The sequence below is a fragment of the Sinocyclocheilus grahami genome, unplaced genomic scaffold (assembly GCF_001515645.1).
Source record: "Sinocyclocheilus grahami isolate Dianchi unplaced genomic scaffold, SAMN03320097.WGS_v1.1 scaffold61.1, whole genome shotgun sequence".
Lineage (NCBI taxonomy): Eukaryota > Metazoa > Chordata > Actinopteri > Cypriniformes > Cyprinidae > Sinocyclocheilus > Sinocyclocheilus grahami.
In genome coordinates this window covers 1,459,004-1,475,223 of record NW_015505240.1, presented here as the reverse complement: position 1 = coordinate 1,475,223, position 16,220 = coordinate 1,459,004, and the positions used below count along the sequence as shown (strand labels likewise).

At 38.6% G+C, this 16,220-nt stretch overlaps 1 protein-coding gene across 3 annotated transcripts in view; it reads right to left on the bottom strand.

Annotated features, from left to right (window-relative positions):
* LOC107584553 (E3 ubiquitin-protein ligase NEDD4-like) overlaps nt 1-16,220 on the bottom strand; it is a 73,133-nt gene that overhangs the window by 32,603 nt on the left and 24,310 nt on the right. The window contains exons 4-7 of one of the 3 annotated variants that reach the window (XM_016271221.1): nt 12,179-12,217; nt 11,447-11,500; nt 1,272-1,322; nt 765-815 (exon numbers count right to left, since the gene is read on the bottom strand). In XM_016271221.1, coding sequence (XP_016126707.1) covers nt 765-815; nt 1,272-1,322; nt 11,447-11,500; nt 12,179-12,217 — 195 coding nt within the window. Of the gene's footprint in view, nt 1-764; nt 816-1,271; nt 1,323-4,362; nt 6,116-11,446; nt 11,501-12,178; nt 12,218-16,220 lie in introns of those variants that run through there. The other 2 variants (XM_016271222.1, XM_016271220.1) reach the window with 2 other exon arrangements.

Here is a 16,220-nt window from a genome sequence, read left to right as displayed (position 1 = left end):
ATTCACGATTTCTAATATTTGTACAGGCTTTACATTTTTATTTCAATGTAATAATTAGCAATTAATTTAATTTTATATTTGAACAGATTTGTAACGTGACAGCATTAATTAAAGTTTCTTAAGGGTCAGGATCATGTTATCTGCATCTCCTGCGCTACATCAAGCCACTCCCATAATAGCGGTCATCACTCAAATTAATGCACGACTCTACATTATCTGTATAGCATGTGTGTACGACTCTAATACAATTATGAAGTAATCATTTTATGACTAATAAATCTCTCAGTGAGTAAAACTAGCTGTGTCTATAGTATTAAAGACTACACAAAATTATTATATTATCTTTAAAATAATTTTTTAATTATTATTATTTTAAATTATTGTCCCTGGATTAGTAGGGTACTCTTGTAATAAAGCAGCGTTGGTAACGGACAGATTTTAATGATCAATTCTTCTTAAAAAGATGCCATCTAATCCTGTTTACATGAAGCTTACGGACCTGTTGCTATGACAGCAACTCCAGGATCAGCTTCGAAGAACCAAATTATCCAAGATCATGCCAAATCGTCAACAATCAAATCCAGCTAACTGAGTTAGCGACGTACGAAGAACGGGCCCATGGTCTCCAACATCTGAGTTGCCTAATTACGGTCATGTGATCCTCAATAACTTCCATCTCTTCAGTTCAGAGCTAAATCTTGCTCCTGAGATCAGAACAGCAAACCAGATATCTACTTGAGCAACAGAAGAGCACATGAGCTTACCGGTAAATGGGTAAGAGGCACGTCAACCTGCCCGAGGAAGTCATCTCTGGTCTGTATAAGAAATAGAAACAACAAGAGAGGCCGAGAAGAAATTAAAATAACAGAAACAGTAGTAATGTAGAGATTTGGCTTTGAAACAGTGACTGACTTTAGCAGGACTTGGCAAGGAAAACCACAAAGATGAGGATAAATACACACCTGCATAACCCAAGAAGAATAAATGAATGTGTATGTATGAGAAAGAGAGAGAAAGGAGGAAATACAGTAATAAGGGCAGTGTTAATTTCCAAAGTGTCACTTAAAATGGGAAAATCCTGACAACCAACCCAGTGAGGAGCAGCAGATGGGCAATGAGTGAGGGTCAAAGGTCAAAGTCAGAAGGAGTGTATTAATGTATGAACCGCCAATCACAAGCCTTCATTCCACCCACCAATTCCAATAAGCCAAATTGTGAGATTGTCAGCTGTGATTGTCAGGTGTTTGGGTCGTGGTAGACCAGTAGATTACCTGACCATGGTTGAAATGCTCATTCTTGGACCGATCATGACCAATGTGTGCCTGTGTGTGGAATAAACTTATTAAGACAACAAGGACGAGTACATACTCCCAGTTAGGGTTACACAATGTTTAGGGCACTGAATGTAAATGAACCACCATGAAAATGCTTCATATTGAAAATGACATTAATGCAACACTGTTAAATTAATTTAAATACATGCAGGTGTAGTTAACAGGAACCACATTTGGAACAATATTGTCTGATTCAAACAATGATACACTCTGGCAGCAGGAAACCAATCCTAAGGCTTTAGAAAAACAGCCCAAAAACACTCTTGATAGGCATAGCTGTTCGCAGAATAGAATAGAATAGAATAGAATAATAAAATAAAATAATCCTTCTCAAACCCAGTTAGTGAGCACCAGAACAGCAGAATGAGTGGACAACAAAGCTCATTTATTGTGGAAAGGTTAAGTATGAGTCACTATTTGTGGTGGCGAGTCAACGACAGGGCCACAAATACATTCTCAAGCCCCTATTCATCGCAGAAAACCCACCGCGTCCGAGCCATTCCTCTGATTAAATGTTAAGCATTTCTGAGCCAAATGGGGTCACAGCCTCCAAACCACCAACAACAGTTGTGAATCACAAACAGAAGCAAAATTAAGCCATTATTTAACCAAAAAGTATGAAGGAATGACCTAGAAAGCTCAAAAAGCTAGTTGAGTCTTAAAGGTCACACTGTAGAAGAATTATGTCCATTGTGTCTTGGCAAACAGTCCTGTCACTAAGGAAACTATTTTCCTATCCTTCTGCAATAAAAGTGATGCTCTGAAGAAGTGAAAATTATTTAACTGATGTCTTTTAACTTCAAAGCGACTTAGAGACGATTAAGATATCATGTCTTTATGACCCTAAAAGCCCTGTTCCCACAACAAGTGTTAAAAATAAAATGTTTGCTTAGTCATCGTCCATTACAAAGCTGAGTTAACAGACGACTCTAGCCATTAAAGAGGCTGAAAAGTGCAGAAACAGAGAAAGCAAGACAGCAGGGAAGTGAGAACCAAGAGGCCATGTTTAAAGAGACATAAACACAAAAAGGGGAAAAAAAGTGTTTAAATAAACCAAACAACAGATCAAATGGAGGGAAACAAGAAAAAAGGAGCCCATTACTTTAAGCCATAGGTCACACAGCTAAGGACCGTAAAGTTTAGGGTCAGGGGTTATGACAACAGGACCTGAGAAGAAACTTCCGACAACTGATCCGCAACACGCAGAGATGATAAAATAAGACTGGAGCCCCTACAAATTCAGCAGCAGGGTTCCTGTCTGAGTGACAACAGCGAAGTACCACAGCAATAGGAAATGCTGACAGAGCTTGACTCTTTCATTAAACCTCATTTTAACTCTCTCAAACTCTTCTTCTCTTACTTATGAGCAGACACAGACTTTTTAAAGCTTTAAATCCTGAGTTCTGCAAGAAAGCTGCCACAGCAGACTTAAGTGAGATATTCCCCCACCACGCTTGCAAAAACTTGTGAGACAGCAAACAGTCACATGTATTAACCTGAGAGCGCTGGCTGGTCTACAGGAAACCCATGCACCCCGCAAGGGACAAATGCAATAAATAAGTGAAATTTCATAGTTATGTGAAAGCTATTGCAATTGGTAAAAAACATCTTATTAAAAAGAAGCACTGATGCAGAACTGTATTTTAAGAGTGGATAATCTTTGTAAACAAGGACTTTTCAGGTTATGATGTATTACAAGCCTTATCTTTAGATAAGATACATCAACAAATACATGCTTGAGGCATTCAAAAGAGCAGTCTTGACAGCGAGAAGTAAACAGATCTGTGTGAGAGAGTTTCACTTCAGATGATGAACTCTGCTGCTGGAACATTCAGCTGCTTGACTGACTCATTTCCAGTAAAGCCTTTTGAGCAGGTACTGGAAATATATATGCTGCTGTTAGTTGCCTCGGAAATTGGGAAGGTATGTGTGTGACATTCCTGATTGCAGAATAGGAAGATTCTAGAATGTGGACGTCTCAGAGATTCCGGACCTTCCGTTTGCAAGTACACCATCTGTGAAACTGAAGTCCTGCTTTCCACATTCCATCAGAAAGATGCTGTTATGCCTTCTGCACATGATGAGTACTAGTTTGAGTACTAGTAATGGTTGGTGACAAACTGATGAATGTCACACACTTACAGTGTGTCAGGACCACACTGATGAATTGGTTTCTAAGATGAACAGGAATGAATCACTGAAGGGACTTTCAAAGCCAGTAAACTCAATGGTAACCTGAAGGGAATGACAAATTACATGTGGCAAAAAAAAAAAACAGGAGGACCGTTGGAAAAAGCAAATGCTTAAGACGTGAGAAACTCAAACAAAGCCTTGAGCTTAATAGAACCATGATGCATGAAGATTTTCTACATTTGAGCAATAATACTTTTTAAAAAAAAATTTTAAGTTACTGATACCAAGAACAGCATTATGTGAAACTATATATTAGACCTTAATCACCACAGATCAGCTGTTGCAAGAGATGAACAGCGACCCAGGCCAAAGGAGAAAAGCCACTTTCAAAACCAACAACATCACTTGACACGGGACTAAAGATAGAACAGGCTCCTCTTTAAGAGAATGGTGGGGGGGGGGATACAAGTGGACAAGCCCCCATGAATGAAGTTACGCCTGAAAATGCTTCTGGCTTCTATATATTTTCCACTTCTTGAATATCAAACTGAGTATAAGAGTTTGTATGCTTGTTGGGAAACTAAAGACGGTGCGGTTACGTCTTGCTCTTGGCCCCCATTTTCGTGGAATTTTCACTTCCCAGAATGTGGGTAAGTAATTCCTCAACCCACCTCCTTTTTCCTCCACCAAAATCCTGCTACCTCTTCTTTCATCTGTTTTTCCCATTCTCCAGCCACTTACAAACTATTAAAACACACTTTGAGAGGTATACACCCTACAGCACACTTTGTGTAACTAAACAATGGCTTGTTAATAAAGCAAGCCTGAAATGTAAAAAATAAATAAATGATGTGCTTCATTTTCAGCTCAACTTTAGACCCTCTGCTGTAATTACCTGTGGATTGCTGCAGGTAGGCACCTTTCCAAAGCTAATATCCCGTGCAAAGATGGGGCTGTGCTCACCTCCATGGCTGAAATAGATCTTAAACTTGGGCTGTCTGGAGTTCTGCTCCTTCCTAATTTTGAATGTGCAACCTTGAGCACCACTCTCAACAATCTCACTCTCGGTCTTCATTTCTGAGATCGGGGCATGAAGATTTGGCATAGATCCAAGCCGTGAAGGAGCTCCTCTGGGCTGCATCGGCTGTGAGGTGCTCCTCTCAAGTTGGATCTGAGGGTACCGCACCAAGGGGTTGCCTTTAATATGTGTGATGCCCAAATCACTCACATCAGCCTGAGAAGTAGGGCAAGGGTGCCATCCTTGGTCCTGTTGAAGTTGGAATACAAGTCTTTGTGTTCCAGGACCTCTGTCTGAGCTTTGCTGGACAGACCAACGGTGGCCATTCTGGCCATTCTCGCTGTATGGCATGATCCTGAACCTCTGGACATCCAAGCCATCTGCGGATCTTCTTTGAATACAAAAGCCTCCAATGGTAATCCCTTGATTACTGGGTACACCCAAACTAGCATTACCATTTTGTCCATCACATGGTCGGATGCAAAAGACTTGCCTCTTAGGCTGGATGGGCTCAGTACCTGGTTGACATTGATCCACATTTTGGCAGGACGGGGTTTCTCCTATGTGGTAAGCTGGAGGTGGAGGTAAGAGCCAGCTTTCACCAGGCTCAGTGTATGGGGGAGCTGGCTCTTCAGGGTACCCTGGAGGTGGATCAAAGGGCAATGCATCCTCTTCAGGTGCAGTTGTGCGTTGGAGAGATATCTGGACAGAGGTGCTCTTGGTCGTCCGTGGTTCAGTTTGACCCTGGAGCTGGGGGATGAACATGGAAGAGCTTCGCTTTAGAGAGGCATCCGAACAAGCACCCAATTCTGGGCTCTCAGAAAGTCCTTCGTTTTGTATCCGTGTATGGAACATCGTGGCCCCTGTGCCACTGTAGCCACTCTCATCTCCGTCCTCCACTGTCCCATTCAGCTGCTCCAACTCTGGTGCAGTGTTACTGCGACCCGATCCAAAATACAACCGAAGTCGGTGAGACATTCTCCTGTCTACCTTGATCTGTCTCTGTCCAGCTCTTGCTGGATCTGTCTCACCCACTGTTTAGTGTGTCTGATCCCCTTTTGCTCTCCCTCTCTCTGTCTTGCTCATCCACCCTCTTTCCTCTCTCTCTCTTTCCCTTACTCACAGACAGAGGCTGCGTTTCATTTCACAGCTACCAGTGAAGCACTGCCAGGGAGCTTAAAAGTTCAACCCACAAACTTCAAGGAGAGAGAGAGAGAGAGCGCGTAAGTAAAAGCTGAAAAGAACGGGAGAGATGGGGAAATAAAAAAAAAAACTATCCCATGTGTCAAAGTGTTTGAGTTGAAGTCTGATAGCGACAGACAGCAGAAATAGCCCAAGTGGCAAGCTGCATTCCAGCCATGATTGGATAAGGACGCCTGGTGCTCTTGCAAGCTAAGGTGAGGGTAGGGTGGCCAAAGTCACATGATCCAGATGGCACCCACCCCCACTTCCCGGTTAGACCCAAACAGCACTCTCTCAGCTGCTACAGATCTGTCAGAAGGAACTAGACTGCCGGGGGGTGGGATGAGAGAGAGAGGGATCACAGCTGACTCAGGAAACACTCTCCACAAGCTCATAATTCTTTGTGCTCATCCCACACCCTGGGCCAAGCCAAGTTGGGACATGGTGTTACCCACATCTCAAGCTGGTAAAATAAGTATTTAGAATTACTTACTGCCAAAAATATCAGACAAAACTAAAACAAGTCACACAAAACATCATCACTCAGACCTGTATGGGTAAGCAGAAGTATTAGAGGTTTACCACTATCGTTAGAGACGTTTTCTAAGAAATACACAGGAAATGTCCATTTACTGGAAAAACACTAGAGCTTTTCATGTTTGGGCCTCTGTATAGACATGCAATATTTCCCATCAAGCTTCTTAAGGGCTGGTTGAAATGTTCCGTCTCCATTTTTTTTTTTTAAATACTCAAGGGAAGTTTTAAACCACAAAACAGTCACTCTCTTTCAACACAGTAACAATGAATCAGGATGCAGCCTAGGGGCCATTTCATAAGTAGAGAGAAATAAAATCTTCAATCATGACCACTCCTAAAACAAAAGCAACAAAGCAATTTACTTTACTTTGCACAACTTATCTTAACTCGTGGGTAATTTGAAAAAAATTATTATAATTGTGTTTTCCTCAAAATGACTGCAAATATGATCAATCACTGATGACTGACAGCCACATTTATAATGTATAAGCCACAAGTCTGTGCTAAATGCTTCATAAAATCTGTTTGGGGTGAATAACGGTAAGTTTTTGTGCTGGCATTTGCTTTTGCTCCACAAACACAATCCACAAAATCTGAATGTTTAGATCAGTATACGGAACCCTCTGCCAACAGACATGCAAATATAATAATCGATTTGAAGCAGACTGCTGACAGGCTGAACAAGTTACTAAGGCCAATGTGAAAATCCAGAGAGATGACCCTGCACTGTGCATATTCAAACTCAAAGAGAGCTTTGTCTAAGTGAGAAAGACTGCATGTATATCACTAATGGAATAAAGGCCAACATCAGAATATTATATTAAAGGGGTCATATGATGCTGCTAAAAAGAACATTATTTTGTGTATTTGGTGTAATGAAATGTGTTTATGAGGTTTAAGGTTAAAAAAACACATTCTTTTCCACACTGTACATTATTGTTTCTCCTCTATGCCCCGCCTTTCTGAAACACGTCGATTTTTACAAAGCTCATCGGTCTGAAAAAGCGAGGTGTGCTGTGATTGGCCAGCTATCCAGTGCGTTGTGATTGGCCGAATACCTCAAGCATGTGACGGAAATGTTATGCCCCTCACCATATTGTGATGATGCCCTGTCAGGCCGGAGCTATGATTCAAAAACATGAAAACCCATTATAAACGAGGCATTCGTTGCATCCAGTGGGGACATAATTATGGATTACAATGACTTATACTGTCTTTTTACACGTTGTGTTGCATCGCGCTGCGTAAACATCAAACCATGTCAGCATTTTTGATCGGAGAAATGACAAACAACAAGCCCTACTTTACACTGCCCAGTTAGAACGAGCCGTTTTAGGTAGGCGTGGCTGACTCTTAACTTTTATAAAGAATATCTCTTTGGATTTGAGACTTTAGTCTTTGCAACTTTACAGATCTTTTTTATGCACCAAGAGCTTGTAACACTCCAAAGAGAAAGGAAAAATTGAAATCGCTTCATATGACCCCTTTAAAGAACTCATATTAAACGATTTTTTAACAATAATAAAAAATAAACAGAACAATTTGTAACACCGAGTTGCGCTCTACCAGAGCAATATTCTGAAGTCTCAGTTTTGTTTGCTTGTTTCATCATCTACTAGCCAGAAATCATAAGTACGATCGCTTCATGATGTAAATGTATCAATTCAAAGTATGGATTGCTATCAAAGGTAAATTTGATTTTATGAAGTAAAATTGACCACAAATGAGTAGCGACACCATTTAGAGAGCGCCTGTGCAGCAACACGAGCCCGACATAAACCGTGAAGTCAGTGCAGTGTCTTATTGGATGGAGTGAGTGAGACAGACTCCAACTCAAAGAAAAGCCTTGATTGTGAGAGTGTGGGCGCTCTCTAAAGGGGGTATTGTTTTGGAGGTCACACATGCCCAGCAGTGGGTGAGCTGCGAACAAAGACCGGAGACATCATGGCGTAAGAATTAGTTTCACAGCACCAGGCATTCTGGGAATTACGACAGAGGGCTTCCACAGTGCTACCTACACATACGACGACTTCACATATTATTTACTCAGCTAATATAAAGAACATTTCTTAAAAACCGACATTAAATAACAAGCCTAAATAGCAAACATTTGGCTGAATGATGGCAAATGGGTGATTTGAACTGGCCTGTTTTCAAGAAACACATTCGCTCACCCACACAACTCTGGAGTTGTTATGTGTCGCCATGACAGCGGTTTTCAGAAGGATCCACAAAAATTGCTATAAACTGTTGTGCGTGACCATCGATCCACATCTTAACTTTAAAAAGAAGCAATTATCTTGTCTGTCTTGCATGGACCATAGTAAAATAGGCACTAATCAGTAGTGGAACTTGTGTGTGAGAGTTCATTACAGCAAGCTGTTAAGCAATCCGAAGATACTAAATGCTTTGTACAAAAGAAAGTAGAATGATACAGGCACTCTCAAAGCAGGAGAGAGGGTAAGAAAAGGAGAAACAGGAAAAGAAAGAAAAGGTTATGGATGACAAGACACAGGGAAGAAAATAAAGAGATAAGAGAGGGATGGAAATAGACTGAGAGAGCATGTACGCGAGAGAGCGTGAAAATCATTAATTAAATCTGTGTCCAGTCAGTGGGGCACCATCCATGCGCTCCCTCAGACTTATAAGGAAGACGCTCAGTTTCTGCTCAGCCCTGCACTGAAACTCTGCCAAATCCCATCACACAGGAGAGCCAATAACCTTTTCCCTGTGGACTGCAACAACTCATGCATCGCAGATTTACTGCAGTGCCTGGTCACAAACTGAATGCTATACTTACTGAGATTAACTGACAGTCATCAGCTCTACTTCAGATCCCAATCTGCAAAATGCACTCAGTGGTTCTCAAATGGTTTTGCTTCAGGCCTCAGATTCTACATTGGACATCATTACATTACCAAATCTATGTATCTAAGGAAAATATACGAAAATGTGCATCCATTATAAAAAAAAGTTAGAGGAATGTCTCCTTTTTGAAAGTTGATAAGTGTTGTTATTTGCATTTATAATTTCCCCCCTGCTTTACACAATCTATTATTGTAACCTATTTGTGGGTTGCAACCCACCAGTTGAGAACCACTGTTTAAAAAGATGCAGTTGCACTGTAAACAGCTAATGATGACTTAAATAACACGCATGACTGTAGTTTGCAAAACATTAGCATTTAGTATAGACCATAGGCACTAATCAGTAGTGGAACTTGTGTGTGAGAGTTCATTACAGCAAGCTGTTAAGCAATCCGAAGATACTAAATGCTTTGTACAAAAGAAAGTAGAATGATACAGGCACTCTCAAAGCAGGAGAGAGGGTAAGAAAAGGAGAAACAGGAAAAGAAAGAAAAGGTTATGGATGACAAGACACAGGGAAGAAAATAAAGAGATAAGAGAGGGATGGAAATAGACTGAGAGAGCATGTACGCGAGAGAGCGTGAAAATCATTAATTAAATCTGTGTCCAGTCAGTGGGACACCATCCATGCGCTCCCTCAGACTTATAAGGAAGACGCTCAGTTTCTGCTCAGCCCTGCACTGAAACTCTGCCAAATCCCATCACACAGGAGAGCCAATAACCTTTTCCCTGTGGACTGCAACAACTCATGCATCGCAGATTTACTGCAGTGCCTGGTCACAAACTGAATGCTATACTTACTGAGATTAACTGACAGTCATCAGCTCTACTTCAGATCCCAATCTGCAAAATGCACTCAGTGGTTCTCAAATGGTTTTGCTTCAGGCCTCAGATTCTACATTGGACATCATTACATTACCAAATCTATGTATCTAAGGAAAATATACGAAAATGTGCATCCATTATAAAAAAAAGTTAGAGGAATGTCTCCTTTTTGAAAGTTGATAAGTGTTGTTATTTGCATTTATAATTTCCCCCCTGCTTTACACAATCTATTATTGTAACCTATTTGTGGGTTGCAACCCACCAGTTGAGAACCACTGTTTAAAAAGATGCAGTTGCACTGTAAACAGCTAATGATGACTTAAATAACACGCATGACTGTAGTTTGCAAAACATTAGCATTTAGTATAGACCATATTTGGGGGTTTATGTTAAATTCAGACAACTGACTTGAGGGACGACTCTCTGCACAATAAACAGGATGCAAATTGGGCCCCAAAACTAAGTAACGGTTTAACTGCAGTCAGTCTGATTGATATAAATGAACTCTAAACTAGTTCTCACATCATCCCCCCATTAGAAACGCAAATGGTTTTGTACTAGAGCAGAATGTACCATAGGTACTGCATACCAAGCAAAGCAACTGAGCATTGTTGCCATGGGGACACTGATGAATGTTTTAGCACTGACATTAGTTGCATAACAGTGAAATGTCTTTTATTGTCTCAATTAAATCATTTAATAATTTACCAATCAGTGCCTGTCAAAAAACTAAATCTACAATGGGCCTTCTGGGCCGGAAAATAATAAAAATTTCTCCGCAGTCATTTTTCAGACTGCTCTAATGATTCTTTCGCAGGAACAGTTGAGAGGTGCAAGCTATTTTCAGACAAAAAACACAAGCTGAAACTAAGAAAGCTCTGTATCACTGACAGAAATTACAAAAAAAGTGTCAAGAAAAATGTTAATTATATGGCTATATTATATTCAATATCAAAATGTAAAGCAAAAATTGCTCAATTTAGTATTTTATCCATTTGTAAGCGTCTTGTATTTTTAAAGTGTTGTGTTGTTACCTTAGCAACATTCTTGCTAGTTGCAAGTGCAAGTTGTTGCCCATGTGAAGTGTCCCAAATAAGTCAATTTCGATGTTCTATGACAGTTATGGTACACGTAAACTATCCGTGGAGATAGGTGAGTGTTTTCAATTCTCAAAATCAGTGTGGGGGATTGTGGGATTGAAAGCAGGGAGAAAGTAGTGAGAATGTCAAAAAGTTGAGAAAAGCTCAATTTTACAAACTTTTTTTTTTAAATGCCATGCAGCAGCCAATCACAGTAAAGTGAAGGCGATAACATTTGCCATAAGCATTTTGAAATCTGCCAACTTTGCTGGAGTTTCTGGTGAATTTAGTTCTGAGATCACACTGATAGACATTACATCTAATTCAAATTTCAATTTGCATGCATTTATTGTGGCAAAGCTATGGCTAAGTTAACAAATTGTCAATGTGTGTAGACAGGAACTTCGAAATCGACTAAGGCAGTTCACAAGATTTTGGAGCAGATTTACATGTGCTGAAGGTGGATCTTACCAGGCGGTTTTCATCAAACACCTCAAAAAGAAGCCTGTGGTTCTGTGGGCAGACCTGCAGACATGACAGAAGAACGAACGCAATGTTTTTGTGCAGCACTGATGAAGAAATTCAATTATATATATAAAAAAAGCTACTAAACAAAAATACACACGCACACACACATTTCACAATCACATGCAAGCTAGCTAATTATGTGCAATTTACTGTAAAACCCTTTTGCTGGCAGGGTTGTTTTCTGAGATTCAGGTGCCAAACCTGATTCTGGGGTGAATCTAGGAATACGGGGGGTCATTATTGTGGGCTTAGAATAGCATCTATAAATCACATCCGTGTAAATGGACTTCTAAACGAAGCAGCTCACAATCTTTCACTAGATAGTGTTACGCACAAGCAACATTACCGGCCACTGACATCACAAAATTACATGCTGCTGCTTCTAATAATAGATTATTACAATTGTGGTGGTGCTGAAACGTTAGGTATAAATAACAGATGTGCATTCTGAAATATAGTGACAACAGTGCACAAAGTGTTGAGTTCTTAATAGCACTGGACAAAGTTAAGATTCAATAAAGAATAATCACAGATAAAAATTACAGTAGGGCACCTTCAAGTACAAAATCATTTGTAGTTTTCACAGCAGGTGAATTTCTCAATTACATGAGCCAGGTTTGGCTTACCTGGGGATAAACAAAAATAAATCAATAAATAATAGAAAAAGCAACTTACTCTGAAATAGAATTCCTCATTCCATTTGGGATTGAGAGTCTGAAAAAGAATCAAAAATCATGTTCATTTACACGTTTCTACATTCATCTCACACAACCAATACAAAATGAACTGATACAAAATTGTCCTTTTGCATTGTAAGGTTACAAAATCAGCCAATACCAATAGTTGAGTTTTTCTGCTTTTTTTTTTAATATTTCCACATTTACTGACTTACAGGTGGGAAATAAAGCAAGGGTCTTCAACCGGGGGTCTGTGACTAAGAGATTACTAGAAAAATATTTGAATCTATCTATCAATCTATCTATCAATCTATCTATCTATCTATCTATCACACACACACACATTAAAATTATTTACATCGGCAAACAACTAATGAATTGTGATTTTTATCTCAACATGTTTGTTATGATGCATAAATCTCAATTTTAACAATAAAAATAATACACAGGCAGTGATGCATGTGCAAAAACAATGTACATAGTTCTGATCTACTATCTTAACATAATATACACTTACAGCGGTTTGTAAACCATTTTTCTTCCTTAAAACCAAATTACAAATCTACATTTTGTTTGCAAAACTCAACTCAAATTCAAGAAGCAAACTGGAATTTAAAAAGACATTCTTAATTAAAATCTAAATGATGATACCCACTTGGTAAGAAATTTAAGTAAGAAAGCCAGTAGGGTACCTAAAAAAATTTATTCTGATGGAGAAAGTGGATTGGATCATTTCATCCAACTACAGCAGTGACAAGTATCCCATTAACTTGACAAGATTTACAACACAAAGGAAATTTAGAACAGTAGACCTTGGCTAATACTTACTATACTTGAATAAAATATTTTACGTTTGCTCACAAAGAAAGAAAAATAGAAGAGAGAGATAGAAAGAAAGAAGGGTGGGTGCTGACATTCAGACAGAGAGAGTGCACCGTATCCTTGACTGGCATTGATACTTTTAAGTGGAAGAAGAACTTAATCTTTAAGTCAACATAGCAGACTGATTGACAGCTTAATTTAAATGTCCTCAGAGGAGTGCCTTAATATATTTAAAGCAATGGAGAAACAAATATATGCAATAAAAACAAGTTAATGCTTTCCATTTTTACATTTTTGTTAAACCTTTAATACAGTTTATTAAAAGTTATTTTACCAGTATAATCGGAGTAAAACATTGAACTGAAAATTTTCAGAATTTCTTAGTAGCTCGTATATCACTCTTTTGTGTTAATGACAGCAGAACTGACAATAGCAATACCATATTCATGTTATCCAGCATTTGATTACCACAAAATAGTGCTGAATCTGAAATATTTCTAATTAATTTTACATTGTGAATCTCAGATTTTCAATGTGGTCTCAAAGTTACAGTAACACATTAAAAATGTAATTTACACAAAAATTCCTTGATTGGCAAGTCATAAACATACACGTATATACTGATATGATTCACACACACAGACATGCAGGATGCTGTAAATACATCTGATTTATTGGTCTGTGAACCATGTGCCAAAGCTTGTGAAAATTCTTTGGGTTATTAAAGCGTAGAAACACACCCAGGTGTAAATTATACAGGAAGAATACAAAAAAAATCTAATTGATTCCTACAATTTTATACCATCAGCAAAATCAACCTGCCAACTCTGGTTCATTATCTTGTCTTTGCTCATTTCCTTATTGTATAAAGTCATACAATAAGGAAATCATGCCGGTGAACTGAAATCCTCTCTTCTTGCAGTGACTGCATCACTTATGGCGGCTGGGCCATTTTCTTTCCTCCGATTTGATTCTTCCGATTTGCGTCTGACAGCCAACTGCTTGCCTGGTTTTTACCCTACTTAGTAAAACGACCAAATTAAGTCAATTGGAGGTTCATTTTCTACACATCACATACTCAACAGCCTTCCCACAACTACTAGTCCCACAGGGCTCTGGACTGGGAGCGTTGAGATTATCTGTCGCTCTGTTATCAAACCACATACTTTCTCTTAGCTGTGTTATGCCGACGACACTCAATTCTAGATCCTATAATCTCCCTCCATTTCCACTTTCTTCATAGTCTGCATCTCTCACGTTCCTGCTTAGATAACAAATCATCACCTTAAGCTTAACCTAGACAAGGCAGATTTCTTCTTACTCAAGGCCAAACAGCCACTAGTAAATCCATCTCCATGTCTGTTGAGGGTCATGCAGTTGTCTTCTCCTGACTAACAGAAAATCTTGTCACAGCCTGCAACTCAAATTCACCCTTATTTATCTTTGTCTATACAAAGTTTTACAATAGGTAATTGCCTTTTGTAAACGTAGCTGTGTAGTTAAAAACAGTTTAGACTGGCATCTCACAAGCTGTGCTTATGTAAACTCAAAGCACGTAACTAAATAAGGAAAAAATATAAGGTTTTTGATGAGCATGCATCCCAATTACATATAAACATCTATTTTATGTATATTTAGTGTCAAATCACTATATTTTTTTCTTTCTGCAACATTTGTTTTAATCATGAGTTTGTATCATAAGTCAACAGCTCAGGTTCTCATTTTTTCCCAAACGATTCCCCAAAAAAAATTTAATGAATGAAAATTACATTACAGTAAAATTCCATAAACTCAAATTTGAGCAATTTTTGGCATTTATAAAAATGACCACATCACTCAAAACTTGCCTATTTTGTTTTTCTTACATTTCCATTAACAATAATGAGTGCAGTAACCTTCCTGACACACAAAAATGTAATAAGTATAAAGTGCTTAAGCCATATATGTAGGTATAAGCTCATAATGAGTATATTTACACTTTCAAATGAAAGCCTGGTCAAAATATACATCTCTGTTCAGATAATGACTAAATACTCTGCTGTTATGCAAGGTTATTATAGTTCTGAATTTTAAATGTTTTATTTTAATATCGTTTTCAAAGTTGCTATAAAATTCAGTTTAGTTCTATTAGTTTCATTCATATTTTTGTTAGTTTTAGTTTAGGTTTTATTTTGTGAACTCATTTTTATTTAGTTTTAGTTTCAGTTTTAATTACAGTTTAGCAGAATTAACAGATCACTTCCAGAGCGCAGGCCAAAGAAAGACGTAGGCATAATTTAACTTTAGTGAGGCAAAATTAACGCATGCTGAGATTAATTAGATAGTAAAAGTATACAAATATACGCCAAAGAAAGCAGGCAAGCCTTTTTTACTAAATTAATCTACACAAGTCGCGCTTAATGTCATATCCAATGATGTGTGTTGAGATATTTATTATGAAAATAAATGTAGCCTGATTTGGTTATATGTCTTTTCTTATTTAACCATAATCATGATATTATAACTGTGGTGTCTTTCTCACTTTTCCGTGAACAGCCGTGCAGCAATCAAAACTGGGACTAATGAAATTCAATAATAACGGCAATTGCATTTAACAGTAAAGGCTTATATTGGAATGTTCTTTTCATTTATGAAGAATTATAAGCGTGTGTATGATGTGATTTAGCCAATGCACATTTGTTCAAAAGCCTGGCAGAGTGATCACAAGATGCTAGGCAAAAGTTTTGTGTTGTTTACAGAAAGGATGTGCGTTCTCATCTTTTTTTCTGTTAATTATCATGTTGCGCTGCATGTCTGTTTTTCTTCAAAGCACCAACATAGAATGCCTAATGTTGGTTTGATTGCTTGTGTTACATGATAAAATAAATAATCTTGTTTACCTGATGTAACAGATTTAATGCGAGTGCGGTTCGGGTCGCAACTCGCGGTCTTTATGTTAAACGGTTCTGGTCTGATATAGAACTAAATTAGTGCTGCTGTCAGATAATGGGTCAGGTGTTCTGTTAAGTAGCCTACTGCTGGTGCACGTTTACCAAACAGGACCCGTGCAGGCTTTAAACTGCTTTGCGTCTCTCCGTCAGATAACCCCATGTGTGTGATGCGCCATTAGGCCTACAGGTAGGCTATTTCGCTAAACCTACACAGCTCGTATATATTTTTCCACCAAGGGGTGAGAACGTAATGATTATGAAAACGATTATTTATTTTTGATAATTATT